The 18,308-nt window shown below is 44.0% G+C and overlaps 1 protein-coding gene across 6 annotated transcripts in view; it reads left to right on the top strand.

Moving 5' to 3' along the window:
• DYSF (dysferlin) overlaps nucleotides 1–18,308 on the top strand; it is a 412,823-nt gene that overhangs the window by 262,969 nt on the left and 131,546 nt on the right. For all 6 annotated transcript variants that reach the window (XM_040335540.1, XM_040335536.1, XM_040335537.1 and 3 more), the window contains 5 exons: nucleotides 5,260–5,373; nucleotides 9,375–9,552; nucleotides 10,347–10,471; nucleotides 13,376–13,482; nucleotides 17,274–17,466. In XM_040335540.1, the coding sequence (XP_040191474.1) occupies nucleotides 5,260–5,373; nucleotides 9,375–9,552; nucleotides 10,347–10,471; nucleotides 13,376–13,482; nucleotides 17,274–17,466 (717 nt within the window). The remainder of the gene's footprint in view (nucleotides 1–5,259; nucleotides 5,374–9,374; nucleotides 9,553–10,346; nucleotides 10,472–13,375; nucleotides 13,483–17,273; nucleotides 17,467–18,308) is intronic.

Here is an 18,308-nt window from a genome sequence, read left to right as displayed (position 1 = left end):
TGATGATCAAACACATGATACAGGCCCAGGCTGAGGGGTAGGCAGAAGAGATATTAGTCTTGGTATTTCAACTGGAGGGAGAGGAAAAAGGGCTGGACCTGCCATCTATGTGCTGAAGTAGATCACAGCTCATGGGGGGGCATTTTGTCCTTTTCTTCTCTGATTCTAAAAGCCCCTCCTGGCACTGCTCAGGGCTGCTGTTCTGGTGCTGGTAGTTAAGAACTGATGTGTGTTTGGTTGTTGGCCAGTATTTATGTAACTGTGTCTCAACAAACTTGCTTGTTCTTCTGAAGAGAAAACGCATTGTTAGGGGGGTACTATGATCTCTGTGAGAGGTAATAAATACATGGAGCTGTTACAGTGACACAGCACTTACCATGCATGCATTTAAGATTGAAAATATATGTGATGACAGGTCCGCCTTTTAATAAGGCCCCTGATTTTTAATACAGCTCAACTAAGGATACTAGGTTCAAAATTCTCCCAAAAAATAACCGGCCCCCAGAGGTTGTTATTGATGACTGTGTTGCTAGGGTGCCATTGCACTCACCTCCTGTCATGTCACCTGCGAGGGGACATCGCTCCAGTAAACATACATTTTAGTGGAATAGGGGCCGGGGGGTGGATTAGAAACCAGGTTAAGCTGGCCATATACTGCTTGAATTTCTGCTGAATTAGCCAAAATTTAAGTTGTGGTTGCCCTGTAGGTACCACCCGGCTCAAGTCTCGTTTTCATTAGCCTTTTTTTGAAGGACATGCGGTCACTGTTTAGGTATCCCCCAAAGATTAGTTTAGTGTGGTTGGGAAGTGGGCATTACACAGACCATGTCACTTTGGCCTGAATAGACAAGATGATGGGTCTCTTCAATGGGTAGTATTGCATTAAGAAAAAATGTGTGAGTGTCCTTCGCGCTACTGTGAGTAAATGTGGTAATATTACTGTAATAAATACAGAAAAAGTGATAAAAATACATCAAGCAGCAAAACCTAGTAGTGTTCACCATACACAAATAAAGAATAAAAAATAAATATAAAAGTGATCTTGCGCTATATTGTGTTATCACTACAAACACTGAAATACCCTCAAAAGAGTGTGTGGATAATTCAAGTATATACATAACACAAAAGCATCATCAAGCAAAATGCGAAAATAAAGTCCAAAAGCAACAGCGAATGTATGTGGAATTCCTTCTAGTTAAGATCCAAATGAGTAATCAAGGTGTAGCACTACCCCCGCAGGAGTTGCTGGTTTGAATTTGGGCCTGCCGTTACCTCACCTTTCACCACGTTCATCTTAGGGGTCCTCCTTGAAGAGTTATTCACAAATGTCTGCACCAACACTTAGTCTTTTTCATCCAAGGTTTTATTAAACAAACTCAAACAGAGGGATGGAGGGTTAGGGGAGATTCAGGTACCTTGCTTTGCGGATCATGGGTACGATCTTGGATCCAGGGGACAAACCGTTTCCACACTGGATTCAGCAACCAACGGATAGGCCTCTCTCACTGACCTAGCAGCCGGTGCGAAGCTCATTTAAAAAGTCTCTGCTACAGACTTGATGAATGCAGTCGAGTCATTGCACAGTCCTCTGTCACAGGACCGTGTAACCACACACACACTTTGCAAAGTTCCAAAGACACAGCTACACAGTACCAGGATCTTTCAGCCAGCCAGCAGCATTGTGAGCTAGATTGGCCAGGATGCGTCCTCCAATTGAGTCCCCAATTGTTCAGCTTCTTCTCGCAGGCAAGACAGCACAGGACCACCCCTGGACCAGTAGTCCCCAGAAACTCCTGGGCCTACTCTCAGTAGCGGAGCCTCGGGCTAGGAGGCCCAGAGGCCAGAAAAAATGCTAACACATCCCTGAGGCCAGGAGGGCCATCAGATCAGGATCAGAAGACCCCGCCAGAACGGTGTCTGTCCCTTAACCACTTCCCGACGACTATATACGGCCGCCGGGTGGCTCTACTTCTCTGGGAGGCCGTGTTTTTACGGCCGCCCCTTTTCGCGTTCCCCGCGCGCGCTCCCGAGCGCGCAGCGGGGAACTGCTGTGCTGGCCGTGTCCCTTGGACACAGCCAGTCACAGATCGCCGTGAACGGCCAATCGGAGCGGCCGTTTCCTAGGCGATCTGTGCGGCCAATGAGAGATGATCTCATATGTTTACATATGAGATCATCTCTCATTCCCGGCTCTCGCAGACAGCGGTGCTGTCAGGGGAGAGAGGAGACGGATCTGTGTCTCTTGTACATAGAGACACAGATCGGTCACCCCCCCCCAGTCACCCCCCCTTCACCTACAGTTAGAACACTAATTAGGATACACATTTAACCCCTTCCTCACCCCCTAGTGTTAACCCCTTCCCTGCCAGTCACATTTATACAGTAATTAGTGCATATTTATAGCACTGATTGCAGTATAAATGTGAATGGCGCCAAAAATGTGTCAAAAGTGTCCGATGTGTCCGCCATAACTTCGCAGTCCCAATAAAAATCGCAGATCGCCGCCATTTCTAGTAAAAAAAAAAATTTATACAGTAATTAGTGCATATTTATAGCACTGATTGCAGTATAAATGTGAATGGCGCCAAAAATGTGTCAAAAGTGTCCGATGTGTCCGCCATAACGTCGCAGTCCCAATAAAAATCGCAGATCGCCGCCATTTCTAGTAAAAAAAAAATTTTATACAGTAATTAGTGCATATTTATAGCACTGATTGCAGTATAAATGTGAATGGCGCCAAAAACGTGTCAAAAGTGTCCGATGTGTCCGCCATAACGTCGCAGTCCCAATAAAAATCGCAGATCGCCGCCATTTCTAGTAAAAAAAAAAAAATAATAATAATAATTCTGTCCCTTATTTTGTAGGCGCTATAACTTTTGCGCAAACCAGTCGCTTATTGCGATTTTTTTTTTTTTTTTTTACTAAAAATATGTAGAATACGTATCGGCCTAGACTGAGGATAAAAAAAAAACGTAAAAAAAAAAAATTGAGCTATTTATTATAGCAACAAGTAAAAATATTTTTTTTTTTTTCAAAATTGTCGCTCTATTTTTGTTTATAGCGCAAAAAATAAAAACCGCAGAGGTGATCAAATACCACCAAAAGAAAGCTCTATTTGTGGGGAAAAAAGGACGTTAATTTTGTTTTCGAGCCACGTCGCACGACCGCGCAATTGTCAGTTAAAGCGACGCAGTGCCGAATCGCAAAAAGTCCTCTGGTCAGGAAGGGGTTTAAGTGCCCAGTAAGGAAGTGGTTAAGTACCGTCTCCCAGAATGCAAAGCGACTGGGACCACGCCCACTGGGTTGCTTCAGGGCAAAGAACACTCAATACACTCAGCCCGCTGGTGACAGCGACACCTACAGTCAAGTGGAAAATGTGCAACGCAGCTGAACTGGAACAGAGACCAATAATTTGACATAATCATTCCGAGCTAAACTACAGCTCTGATTACTTAAATTTACAAGTAGCACCTGCCCAACAGGAGCAGGGTGCTACAAAGGTGAGGTATAAGAAAGATGTGATAGATAAATAATCATGAAAAGAGTGGATCTGAGAGGGATAGGTGAGTCCTTATAACACTTCCCAAAAAATCGGTAAACAATGATATCCTAAGAATGGTCTCTCAGAACTCTCACCTCGCTTGCATTGAATGGATATATGATTCAACCTCAAGCAAAGTAGTCTCCCAACATCCTATTTGGACCTCTGTGGCTCTGGTGCAGCTATATCTGTCATCTTGTACCAATCCTGTAAGCCGTAATTTCCTTCCACAAAGTTTTCCTAGTTGACTCAAATATGTGGGATATAAAGTGGGGAAGGAAAGGAAAAAAGGCCTTCAGCAGTGCAGTATGTTTAATAATAAAGGGTAAATTTATTAAAAGCACTTAATTGGTGGACTCTTATGCCGCGTACACACCATCGTTTTCTGCGATGGAAAAATGCGACGCTTTATGTGCTTTAAAAAAACGTCATTTTTCAAACTTCAATTTGAACAACGACGTAGCATACACACCATCGCTTTTTCACAACGCTCTAGCACAGCGCAGTTCCGTCAATCACGCACGACGTCACTATAAAGGGTCGTTTCCATGCGGAAGACGGCCTCTTTTGCTGATATCGTGTTGCTGCGTGTTAGTAAAAGTTTGGTGAGATACGATTCGTGATTTTCAGTGACTGTGCTTTAAATTTCGTTTTCTTGTCTATAAGCTGAAAAACACCTTAACGAATGTGCTGATTCCATTCTGAACAGTCGTTTTACATGAATGAGCGCTGCAGTCTCCTAACTTGCTTCTGAGCATGCGCGGGCTTAAATCGACGTTTTTACGTACACACGGTCAATGTTTAGAACACAGAAAACGACGTCGGCCAAAAACGACACATAAAATTGAAGCATGCTTCAATTTTTTTCTGTCGTTTTTTAGAAGACATAAAACGACGTTTTTGCCCACACACGGTCAATTAAATTGACGTTTTTGAAAATGACGTTTTTTTCCATCGCAGAAAACGATGGTGTGTACGCGGCATCACATAAAAACAGTGAAAAACAAGCAAAATACAGGGAACTCAGCGCCTTCTTACGTCACTTTCAGTGTGCGTCAGCCTCTAGCCACTCCCTACACGTTACGTCACGTCACGTTACTTCTTTAGATGCAAGTTATTTTCATCTGATGAGGTGAGAGTTCTGCGAGACCATTCTTAGGATATCGATCATTGTTTATAACACTTCCCAAAGAATCTGTAAGGATCCACCTATCCCTCTCAGATCCACTCTTTTCATGATTAAATATTTATCCATAACATCTTTCTTATACCTCTCCTTGATTACTCATTTGGATCTTAACTGGAAGGAGTTCCACATACATTCGCTGTTGCTTTTGGACTTTTATATTATTTTCACATTTTGCTTGATGACGCTTTTGTGTTATGTATATACTTTAATTATCCACACACTCTTTTGAGGGTATTTTAGTGTCTGTAGTGATAACACAATATAGCGCAAGATCACTTTATATTTATTTAGTATTGCATTAAGGTTCTTTTACCTATAAATACATTTTCTTATGCAAGACTAGAATTTATTTCTGCTGGGAAATTATTCCATAAAGATTCTAATTCTACAGACTGTTTTGCATTGGGTTGGGTATTTGGCCTGTCCCACATCAATTATTCAGGTCAGCTGTCACCACATATCTGTCTCCCCTTCCTCTGTTACCTTACTGGTATTTTCCTTCTGAAATGTCCTCTCTTTGTTTTGGAAGGGAGAAGGTGTAGCGTATCGTGGGCGCATTCTGCTGGAACTGGAAAGCAAGTTGGTGGAGCACTCGGAGCAGAAGGTGGAGGACATTCCTAATGATGACCTTCTACGAGTTGAGGTAATGACAGGTCTGCCTGAAGGAGGGCAGAAGAATGAAGACTGCCTGTTAGTTTCGAAATTTTCCTGCTAAATAGTTGCCCATATTATTTGAGAATGTTGGGAGGCCTGGAGCACCCTGTAGTCAGGAAGACATAAATGATCCTAATTAGGTTACAGATATTTTTTCCAAGCTCAGGAATTCTATGTTAAGAGGCTTATTTGTGTTCTTCCTGTTTAACCACTTCCATACCGGACCTATTTTGGCACTTCTCTCCTACATGCATAAATCATATTTTTTTTGTTAGAAAATTACTCAGAACCCCAAAACACTATATATGTTTTTTTAGCAGACACCCTAGGGAATAAAATGCCGGCCATTGCAACTTTTTATCTCGCACAGTATTTGCGCAATAATTTTTCAAACGCCTTTTTTTTGGGAAAAAAACAGTTTTGTGAATTAAAAAATAACAAAACAGTAAAGTTAGCCCAATTTTTTTGTATAATGTGAAAGATGAAGTTACGCCGAGTAAATTGATACTTAACATGTCACGCTTTAAAATTGCGCACACTCATGGAATGGCGCCAAACGTCAGTACTTAAAAATCTCCATAGGCGTCGATTATTTTTTTTTTACAAGTTACAAATTTAGAGTTACAGAGTAGGTCTAGTGCTAGAATTGTTGCTGGCACTCTAACGCACGCAGCGATACCTCACATGTGTGGTTTGAACGGCGTTTACATATGTGGGCGGTACTTACGTGTGTGTTCGCTTCTAAACACGAGCTACCGGGGATAGGGGCGTTTACGTTTTTTTTTTTTATCATTTTATTTTTTATTTTACTCGATTTCTTTTATTTTCACACTTTTTTTTGTCATTTTTTTTTTTGATCACTTTTATTCCTATTACAAGGAATGTAAACATCCCTTGTAATAGGAATGTTTGTGACAGGTCCTCTTTATGGAGAGATGCAGGGTCAATAAGACCCCACATCTCTCCTCCAGGCTGGAAAGCATTAGATCGTGAAAAAAAATTCACCGATCTAATGCTTTCAGCCGCGATTGCGGCTGTGTTTACATTCCGGGACCCGGGTGTGACGTCATAACATCGCGCCCAGGCCTCCGACGATCATAGAGATGACTGGTGACCATCTGGTCACCAGTCTACTCTATGGTTTCCATCGGACGCCGGCGGATCGTTTCTCCGGGTCTCCGATGGCAAAGGAGAGCCCGGAGAAGCACCGGATGGCAGCGGGAGGGGGGGCGTCCCCTCCCGCCGCCTATAAGAACGATCAAGCGGCGAAACCGCCGCTATGATCGTTCTTATGGTGCAGGGATTCGCTGGCTGAAGAGATGGATATCTGAATGATGCCTGTAGCTGCAGGCATCTTTCAGATATCCCCACTGAAAGTCCAGGACGTCATATGACGTCCTTGGGCGGGAAGTGGTTAAACAAGTCTTATGCCTCGTACACACGACCGGTTTTTCAGACATGCCAAAAAACAACGTTTTTCCCGACGTGATTCCTCTCAAGCCTGCCTTGCATACACACGTTCAGGCAAAAAAAACGCTCGACCAAAGCGCGGTGACTTACAACACGTATGACGGCACTATAAAGGGGAAGTTCCATTCAAATGGCGTCACCCTTTGGGCTACTTTTGCTGATTCTCGTGTTAGTGAAAGTTAGGTAAGTGCCGATTCGTGCTTTTCAGTCTGTTACAGCGTGACGAATGTGCTATCTCCATTACGAACGCTAGTTTTACCAGAACGAGCGCTCCGATCTCATACTTGATTCTGAGCATGGGCGTTTTTTTCCCCTCGGAAAAGCATACACACGAGCGGTTTTCGCGACTAGAAAAAGACTGACGGGAAACACGACGGGGAAAAATAGAGATGCTTCTAAATTTTTTTTTGCGGGCAGTTTTCTCATCGGGAAAACTGCTATGGAGCATACACATGAGCGGTTTTCCTGACCAATCTAAAAAATGGCAGTTTTCTCTGAAAAAACGGTCGTGTGTACAAGGCATTAGGTAGAGGTGGGAGAGATGACAGACGAGGTAAAGGGGGTCCTATTGGGTTCTTTTATGCAGTCTATCAATCTCTTCAGAGATCCTTCTTAACCTCCCTGGCGGTCTTCCCGAGACTGACACAGGGTTAGATTTTCTTGCTACTATCGGTAACCCCGTGTCAGTCACGGGCTTGCCTCGCTAGATCCACAGGCACTTTTTACTTACCTTGTCCCTGGATCCAGCGATGCCACCGCGCTGTGTGAGCGAGCGGGACCTCGCTCGATTCACATAGTGCCTCCGTGTGACGCCGATCTCCGTTCCCTGCGACGTTACGACGCACGGGGACGGAGAACGGCGCCAAATTCAAAAACGTAAACAAACACTATACACACAGTATACTGTAATCTTATAGATTACAGTACTGTATGTAAAAAAAACACACCCCCCCTGTCCCTAGTGGTCTGCCCAGTGTCCTGCATGTCATTTTATATAATAAAAACCTTTTTTTCTCCCTGCAAACTGTAGATTGTCCATAGCAACCAAAAGTGTCCCTTTATGTCAAAAATAGTTTTAGATCAGCTAAAAAACAGCGATAATAAATTATAATCACTTGCAGAATTGTGCGATAGCGATTTGTGGGGAAATTCGTCATAAAAAAATAAAAGTAATGACAGCGACAATTCTGCAACTGAGCAAATTTCAGTGATTTTGATTTGATTACATTATTGAATAATTTTTATTATAATTATATTATTATTTGTTATAATTATTTATAATTATTTATTATATTATAATTTATAATTTTGTTTTTAAAAAAATGTAATACACGGGATGCCTATTAGAATCTTGTTTGGTCAGATTTAAGTGAGTTATTTCTAAAAATTACAGACCTACAATATAAAACGCCAAATTTCCTTGCAAATAATGGTACCGCTTTTAGCATGTTTTTTCTGAAAGAATCATACCGCCAGGGAGGTTAACAGTGATGTTGGAGGTTGTATGTACGAGCCTCACTGTGAAATTTTACAAAGGCAGAATGAAAAGCTACATAAATCTATATAATGTGTAAAATAGCATTATAATAATTTTATTATCCCTGGCACCATTGTTTAAAGTAGGGCTCCGGGCAGAAATAAGTCTTTTGGTCCAGTTATGGGTTTATTAGCCCAACTGGACTTTCAGGTTAAATCACACATTTATGGCGATTTGTCACCAGCCTTACCCTACCACTAAGCAACAATTACCTGTCTTCTTCTTGTTGTCAATATTAATGTTATGCTTACAAGCACAGAAGGATCAACCCAGATAGTGAAGGCTATAGGAAAACTGAGAACAGATGCAATGCGGAGCAATCCTTAAGGCTCTGTTCACGCTGCAGTATGGAGCGGCTCACAGTAGGAATCTGGTGCGTCTCCATTCATTGTTTCAGGTCCCATTTCAGTCGGAATTTCTGGCTGAATTCGGACCTGAAATGGACCAAACGACACACAGGACTCCTGTGCAATTCGTATCGGAGCCACTGCGGAGATGTGTGAAGCGGCACCATAGAGAGCCAGTCACAATCTCCTGCTATGCAAATTGGATGCGGGGGAAAATCCTGCATTTAATTTGCAAGTGTGAACCCACCCTAATGGTTTTAGACCACTGGTGCCCAACCTGCAACCCTAGGGCTGCATGTGGCTCTTTGGTATATGATTTGTGGCCTTCGGACCTCAGCAGTCTGTAGTGAGAACATTGATTGGGGTAATAGGATTGATCTTTACTAGTCTCATGTAACATGTTCCCCGTTTCGTATTGTCTTCTGCAGTACATCCCCAGCCAACAATGTATCCTTTCCTCACTCTCTGACCCTCATGTCCTCTATTAGGTCTGCAGGTTCTGACAGTCCTCTCAAGCATTACATGTATTGAAAATTATGTGCGACTCTTTGGTGATGTAAGGGGCCACATTTGAGGCCCCCTTTAGCTCATAAATGGACAATGACTGTTTCAGACTCTATTGTCCTGGTTTTGCAGAGATATCTGCGGAGACGGAAGTACTGCCTCTTTGCCGCCTTCTACTCGGCAACCATGCTGCAGGACGTGGATGATGCCATCCAGTTTGAAGTCAGCATTGGGAACTACGGCAATAAATATGACAACACCTGCTTGCCTCTGGCCTCCACCACTCAGTTCAGCGGAGCCGTGTTTGATGGTAAGAGCCATTGCTGGGCTACATAGCCAAAACACTATTTTGTTTGCCATTATGCCTCAATGTATACAGTTTTAAGAACATTGTTTTTTGTGAATTTTCTGCAGTTTCTTGCTTTGAGATCTGTCAGTAACAGCACTTATTTTATGTCTAGAGGAAAAGAGATTTCACCTCCAAATATGGAAAGGTTTCTTCACAGTAAGAGCTATGAACATGTAGAATAGACTCCCTCCAGATGTAATGAAATTATGGTTGGGGTGTCACTTTGGGGAGATTAATGTTCTGGGGGGATTAGGGGACATTGCAGCAGACTTGGTGGTCCTAAATAGGATGAGGTTTCTGGATAGGGTTGGAGGCAGCTGTGGGGGTGAGGGTCTCTGGAGGGGGCTGGGGGTCTCTCCAGAAGAATTGGGGTTTTGCAGGGGCAATGTGGATGACCAGAGGGCACTTTAGGGATGAAGGGACACTGTTGGGGTCAATGTGGATGGCTGGAGGCTCTGCAGCAAGCTAGGAAGCACAATGTGGGATGTGGGTGGGTACTGTGAAAACTGTTGGCTCTTAGGAGGCCTGGGGTTACTCTGAGAGGTTTAGGGGCACTGCTGGCCACTATGGAAGGTTGGGTGCCTTTATGGAAGCTGGGAGACACTGCGAGGAGTTAGGAGATCTGTAGCTAGCTGGAGGACTGGAACAAAGAAGGCTGCAGCGTCATGTTTAAGAAGCAGTACTATACAATTCTCTCCACATTTATTGCAGTAATGAATTAATTGTTAATAGGAATTGTTTGGTTTATACTTCAGGCTGTCAGTACTATTACCTGCCCTGGGGGAATGTGAAGCCTGTTGTCGTTTTGTCATCATCCTGGGAGGACATCAGTCACCGCACTGACAGCCAGAATATCATCCACCATATCATCGACAACCTGGTGAGTTTGTGGGCATTCTGATTTTATTGTTTATGAATGAATTGTCGGCAATTACAACAATGCATTCGCTTATCCAAAGCCGAACTATGGATAGTAAAATACTTACACACAGCAGGGTGCTCGATAATTTCTTCTTTAAACAGATACCCTTGTGCCTGCTGAATGTGTTCTCCCAGAATAAGTTTTGTGCTTGCAGAACTACGCGCATAAAGGGGCAATCCGGTTAGCAAGCTGGGTAACCAAGGTCCTTCCCTAATGCCAGGTAGTCTCCATGGAGGTCTGGAGGACTGTCCCAAATCTATCTCTGCAACTCCAGAGCCTGATCCCAAGCCAAGCCTAACTTCCCCTGATTGGCAGGTGTCCATCCCTGTCTTTACACCTCTTACAGCACCGAAATGCTCCAGCAGGAGCTATATGTAGCCTCTCTGAGTCCAAAATGGCAGTCCAAATCTTGGAAAAGCTCTCTGTCAATCAGATAAAGGCATCCCCAAGATGGCCACTGTGAGCCCAGTGCAGAGGAAAAGTCAGTCCTCTGCAGTGATTACTTTAGCACCAGGCACCTTAACAAGCTAGTTAGTGAGGGATCTGTGGATTCATGCCTCACTACCCATGCTGTCACCCACCACAACTTACCGATTGTCACCGCTGCACACATACAACCCTCTTATATTTAGTACTAGTCCGACAGGACCTGCACAAGCTCAAGGAGTGGGTTAAGACCTCGGAGACCAGAATAGGGGAGGTGGAGGATGCGAACCCGCCATTACAGAATTCCTCTGAACGCATGAAGTACCAGATTAATCAACTGGCAAAACAAGATGACATGGAGAACAGACTCCGTAGGTGCAACCTTCGCTTTATTGGCCTGCCAGAAGGGACTGAGGGGAAAGACCCAACTACATTCCTAGAACAATTGCTGATCCCCACGTATGGCAGAGAGGCCTTTTCAGACACGTTTGTGTTTGCTGTTGAAAGAGCGCACTGCATGCCTGCCAAGCCGCCACCACAGGGCGCCTCTCTGTGCACGTTTATTGCTAAACTGCTGCACTACGCATGGCACGATTGAAATGCAATATACCCATTGGCAACATCAAGGTGGTAATTTTCCCAGATTCTTCCACTGAAGAACAAAAGTGCAGACAAAGTTTTACAGAAGCCAAAAGACGCCTACGTATCAAAAGGCCGCAAACACAGCATAGACATTCCCCTCCACAAACGAACAACTACTACTAGGAGTCACAAAAGTCTTACAATATGCAAGACTTATACAGTGAAGTTTCGCCCCCCTTGCACTACCAAAGAGACCTGGATTTTAGGTATAGATTCACCCAGATAGCTACCCCGCCATTCCACACAAGCCTGACTACAATATGTCCTGTGAAGTTTGATCCCAGGGTTGTATTACCGCACCAACCTTTATCACTCAAGGCCCAGATCCAGGTTTTCTCTGTTACCGTGTTACTTGAATGAAGTGTTTGATCCACTTCACAGGCAAGTTAATGTTTTGTTATAGGAATATGCCTACACCAGTTGCGGTTGGTGTTGGGCTGGGTGGGAGGGAGGGGGGATTTTTATATCAAAAGTACAATGCACCAAGTACAAATGCTATCATTTACCGAATGCAATGTTCAGTATTAGAGTTGTCCCGATAGCACTTTTTTTAAGACAAGTACAAGTACCGATACTTTCTTTCAAGTACTCGCCGATACCGATTACCAATACTTTTTTTAATGTCATGTGACAGTTTCTTAAAGCACAATACAGATTAGGTGGCACTGATAGGATTAGGTGGCACTGATATGAAGCACTGATGAGCACTGATAGATGGCAGGGACTGACGGCTGGCTTTGACAGATGGCACTGATAGATGGCACTGACAGGTGGCTGACACTGATATATGGCACTTATGGGCATTGGGCACTAATGAGTGACATTTATGGGCACTGATGGGCAGGCACTGAAATGCCATTAGGGAAGGCTGCCTGTGACGCCAATCTTGGTACTCCTTGCACTCAGCCGCATAAAAGCAGCAGCGGCCATCTTGTTACACCCAGCCCAAACTATATGGGCTGGGTGTAACAAGATGTCCGCTGCTGGCATACTGTGGCCCAGTGCAGGGTGTACCAGGATGGGTGTCGGGATTTTCAAGCAACACGGAGCGTCACTTCCATTACCGTATGTGACGGCTCCGGTCGCCCATACCGATGGATGATGCGGCTGCGCCCTGCAATCTGCACCCCTGCCAGCTTACCTGCTTGAGGACTTGCTCTCCGCTCCACCCTCAACTCTGCCCTCCGCTCTGCCCACTAACTTCCTGTTGCACACCGCCTTTTTTCCCATCCCAGGTATCGGCTAAGGCATCAGGAGCATTTTTCCCCAATACCGATATAGTATCGGTATCGGGACAACCCTATTCAGTATATTTCTACATACTTTTCTATCTGGCTTGCCCACATGTGTTGGGGGATGACCCCCTCTTGCGTGACATTATAGTACTACATAGTCAAACTCCTCTATTATTTACATCACACTCTACCATGGCAACTCTGAAATTCTTAACTTGGAACGCTAGAGGATTACGAGACAAACAAGGGCATTTAACCCCAGTGCTTTAAACTCCACCATTTACCTATGAACAGAGGGCACAGGTGCTGGCAAGCTGGTAAATCTTTATGAGAGTCTGAAGTGCCACTAATGTTTAGGGCGGTGTACGTTTAATGATCAGAAAGCAGGCAGTCCACTTTCCAAGCATTCGTCCCTTGATACATACTGACCAAATCTATTTTGTTCTCTGCATGTATCACTCTGCATTTAGGTGTGTTGTTAATAGCAATGTAAAAAAATAAAATAGTGAGACACTAAAAAAAATTAAAAATCATGTTGTTTCCATTGCTGCTTCTTTAGGAGAAGAACCTGGAACTGCTGAAGATGACACGAAAGACGGAGAATTTCCAGGAAGAACCGGCTGATGTAATGAATCGTATGCTCGAGGGCGTCATCAGTGATTGTGGGTAAGTTTGGGTGGGGAGACGCCTCAGGTTTTTTTTTGGTTTTTTTTACATTTTTTTGGACATTTTTTTCCAATATACAACATACCAAAAGGTAGAAGAAAAAAAAATGATATAATAAATAAAAAACTGCTAGGGCTGACATTGCGAGGTGGCAGTTTGCCCCATCCCAATATACTGTATGATGGGACCACACGGCTCATGTCATTGGCAGGGTCTTTGATGCCCCAAAAATCCATCCTGAAGGTAAATCCCACTGACAGAGGTTATGGGGGAAAATTGACCCGCTGAAAGCCCAATCCAACCCCCACCATTCAAAGCTGCATATAGCCTTGCAGCCTTATTTCTTCTGAGAAATCCTCACTTCCTGTTCTTCTGTCTGTAACTCCACACAGTAATGCAAGGCTTTCTCCCTGGTGTGGAGTGTCATGCTCGCCCCCTCCCTTGGACTACTGGAGAGTCAGGACGCTCTCTACATTGCAGATAGTGAAAGGAGCTGTGTGTTAGTGGGCGTCCTGACTCTCCTGTAGTCCAAGGGAGGGGGCGAGCATGATATTCCACACCAGGGAGAAAGCCTTGCATTACTGTGTGGAGTTACAGACAGAAGAACAGGAAGTGAGGATTTCTCAGAAGAAATAAGGACATTTAAAAGCAAAATGGAAGGATGAGGTAAGTGAAGGAGGACTGCACTAAGGTAAAGGAAGCTATTTAGGGGGAAAAAATTGTACCTTTACAACCCCTTGCACTCTCTGCACGCCGAGTGTATAACACAGGAGCGTGTCCGCAAGGTATCTCCCTCGGGAGAGAGCTTTCCGAAGGCGGTTAGCTCTTGCGGTGAGGAGCCGAGACAGCCACCGTGGGACCCCAGAACAGGTGGATCGGGGCCACTCTGTGCAAAACGAACTGCACAGTGGAGGCAAGTATGACACGTTTGTTATAAAATTAGGATTTAGTGTCCCTTTAAAGTGTTTTTAAACCCACAACAGTAATATCAGTCTGTATAGTCAGTCTGTATATGCAGTAAGATAGTGCAGCGCTAAAACAAAGTCCAAATAAAAGTCATCCAGGTGATCCTTTTAAAAGTGACTGGTAATAAAAAACATGCAGGTGATGTAGCGTGGGATAGCAGGAGACCTCCACCAACAATAGCAATGGCCGCTCACCTCACAGATATTAAAATACGCTTTCCCACAAGGGTGTATCCAAGGCACATCTCCAGCACAGACCAAGCAGGGGAATGAGTATCTCTCAGGACAGGTCAACATAGATGGCAAGCATGGAATCTTCCTGGTCGGAGCTCGGCGCCGCCTGATGACGTCACACCGGGAGTCGCAACCACTCGGGAGTGTGGGCGGGGTTCAGCGCCATTTTCTAGAGAGTCACGTGACGTGCAGAAGAGCCGCAACTGGGAAGGTTGTCACCAAGTTGGTGACAACCTTCCCAGTTGCGGCTCTTCTGCACGTCACATGACTCTCTAGGAAACGGCGCTGAACCCCGCCCACAATCCCGAGTGGTTGCGACTCCCGGTGTGACGTCATGTGACGTCATCAGGCGGCGCCGAGCTCCGACCAGGAAGATTCAATGCTTGCCATCTATGTTGACCTGTCCTGAGAGATACTCATTCCCCTGCTTGGTCTGTGCTGGAGATGTGCCTTGGATACACCCTTGTGGGAAAGCGTATTTTAATATCTGTGAGGTGAGCGGCCATTGCTATTGTTGGTAGAGGTCTCCTGCTATCCCACGCTACATCACCTGCATGTTTTTTATTACCAGTCACTTTTAAAAGGATCACCTGGATGACTTTTATTCGGACTTTGTTTTAGCGCTGCACTATCTTTTAAAAAATATACTCTCAGGAATTTTTTTAATTGAATCCCAGTGTACAGCTGCTGTTTGTGTTCTATCTTTTTATTGCGCTGATTTTTCTTCTATTTACCTGTATATGCAGCAAAGCATGCTTGTTATACTCACTGTGGAGGGGTCAATCCTGTGCAGTGCGTAAAGTCTGTCTTCTCTGATTCTCCCCTTCTTCCATTGTCCCCAATCCACCTGCTGATAGAACAGAGCCCCAGGAGCCATTCTGTACATGCTCAGTTTGCTGTGTATTGTTACAGGTTTTTTTTGTGTGGGACAGTCAGAGGAGAATGAAAACTCCTCCCACAAGCTTTAACCAGTGCTCGGCTGGATACTAATAGAAGTCACATGATTTCTATACAGTATACTACTGATGAGATAAGGGTAAAACATATTCAGCAGTTTATATTTACTAATATAATTGCATTTCCATATTCTGTGTATTGTGGGACATCAGATATAGTGAATGCAGGGTCCTGGGTTTAGTGACACTTTAACCACTTGACAACCGCCGACTGTATATATACGTCAGCACTTTAAAGATGGATATCTCGGTAACAGCAGCAGCTGCTACCAATACCGAGGTATCCATCTTTTCAGTAAGTGGTCCGGTTTACGATAATGGTGGTCTCTGCGGTGGATTCGCCGCAAGATCACCGTTATCGACGGCGGGAGAGGGGTTGTTATTAATAAAAATGCCATAAAAATATCCCCTATTTTGTAAACGCTATAATGTTTGCGCAAACCAATCAATAAACACTTATTGCGATTTTTTCTTTTACCATTTTTGTTTATAGCGCAAAAAATAACCGCAGAGGTGATCAAATACCATCAAAAGAAAGCTCTATTTGTGGGAAAAAAAGGACGTCAATTTTGTTTGGGAGCCACGTCGCACGACCGCGCAATTGTCAGTTAAAGCGACGCAGTGCCGAATCGCAAAAAGGGGCCTGGTCCTTTACCTGCATAATGTGACGGGGCTTAAGTGGTTAAAGTGCAATTTTTTTGTCATTTTTTCAAATGACAATTTTTTTTTTTATTGCTTATAAGTCCAAATATGAAATGTGAGGTCTTTTTGACCCCAGATCTCATATTTAAGAGGACCTGTCTTTTTTTTTTGATTACAAGGAATGTTTACTTTCCTTGTAATAGGAATAAAAGTGACCCTATTTTTTTATTTTTTTAATCAAGAAAATAAAGTAAAATAAATAATAATAAAAAATATTTTTTTAAAGCACCCCGTCCCGACGAGCTCACGCGCAGAAGCGAATGCATACTTGAGCAGCGCCCGCATATGAAAACAGTGTTCAAACCACACATGTGAGGTATCACTGCGATCGTTAGAGCGAGAGCAATAATTCTAGCCCTAGACCTCCTCTGTAACTCAAAACATGCAACCTGTAGGAGTTTTTAAACGTCGCCTATTGAGATTTTAAAGGGTAAAAGTTTGACGCCATTCCACGAGCGGGCGCAAGTTTGAAGCGTGACATGTTGGGTATCAAATTTACTTGGCGTAACATTATCTTTCACAATATAAAAAAAATTGGGCTAACTTTACTGTTGTCTTATTTTTATTTTTTCCCCCAAAAAATGCGCTTGTAAGACCGCTGTGCAAATACATTTATTGTGACATGAAGTATTGCAATGACCGTCATTTTATTCTCTAGGGTGTTAGAAAAAAATGTATAATGTTTGGGGGTTCTAAGTAATTTTCTTGCAAAAAAAAAACGTTTTTAACTTGTAAACACCGAGTCTGAAAAACAGGCTTGGTCCTTAAGTGGTTAAGGATGTATTAATAGAGCTGCATATACTTGAATATTTTTTATCTTCCTGAAGTTGGGCTTTGAAGTTGTCCGGAATAATTGCAATAGTAGTGATACTTTTCTCACCTGTCCTATCCAGTCACATGCTTTGACATAAGAGCTGTTCTTCTATATCTGCAGCCATCCACTACCTGACATTCCATCAATGTCGGGAACCACGCACCTGGATCTGTATCTTTTCAAATTCCGGAAGATCACTCTGAATCAGATCATCATGGCGGCTTCCAAGGCGAAATACGAGGAGTGTGAGCTTCCAGATGTCCTGGAGCAAGCTGAGGATTGGCTGCAGAGATTGAAAGCCATGGCGGAGGAGGTAGGAGGAATATATTTTATTGTTGATTGGGTGCGGTGACGATAAGGCAGGCAGGGCTGGGGGGGTTGCTGTTCATGCAAAATCAAATGTTTATCTTCTATTTCCTCTACAGATTAAGGCCCGGATTCACGTAGCACTTACGCCGACGTATCTCGAGATACGCCGCGTAAGTGAACATATGCGCCGTCGTATCTATGCGCCTGACTTTGAAAGCAAGATACGCCTGTAAATAGGCTTCATCCGACCGACGTAAGTTTCCTACGCCGTCGTATCGTGGGCGCATATTTACGCTGGCTGCAAGGGGCGCTCCCATTGATTTACGATTTGAATATGCAAATGAGTGAGATACGCCGATTCACGAACGTACTTGCGCCCAGCGCATTAATATACGCGGTTTATGTAGGTCGTACGTCCGGCATAAAGTTATTCCCCATCTATGAGGCGCAACTCATGCAAAGGTATGGACTAGGGAACAGCCGTCGTATTTTACGTCGTTTACGTAGTACGTGTCTAGGGCTGGGCGTAGGTTACGTTCACGTCGTAGGCAGTGATTCGACGTATCTAAGGGAGTATTTTCGACGTGATTCTGAGCATGCACACTGGGAATGCGTCCACGGGACGGAGCATGCGCCGTTCGTTTGGCCCATCATTTGCATGGGGTCATGCTTCATTTAAATGGATCACGCTCACTTCCACCTACTTTGAATTAGGCTGGCTTACGCCCACAAATTTACGTTACGCGGCGCAACGTTGGGAACATTTGCTTTGTGAATTCCATGCTTGCCTCTCTGCGTTGCGTCGGCGTAGCGTTAAAGAGATACACTACGGCGGCATATATATGC

Source organism: Rana temporaria, chromosome 1 (assembly GCF_905171775.1).
Source record: "Rana temporaria chromosome 1, aRanTem1.1, whole genome shotgun sequence".
Taxonomy (NCBI): Eukaryota; Metazoa; Chordata; class Amphibia; order Anura; family Ranidae; genus Rana; species Rana temporaria.
Note: the sequence above shows the minus strand (reverse complement) of the source record. Positions and strands in the feature narration are given on the sequence as shown.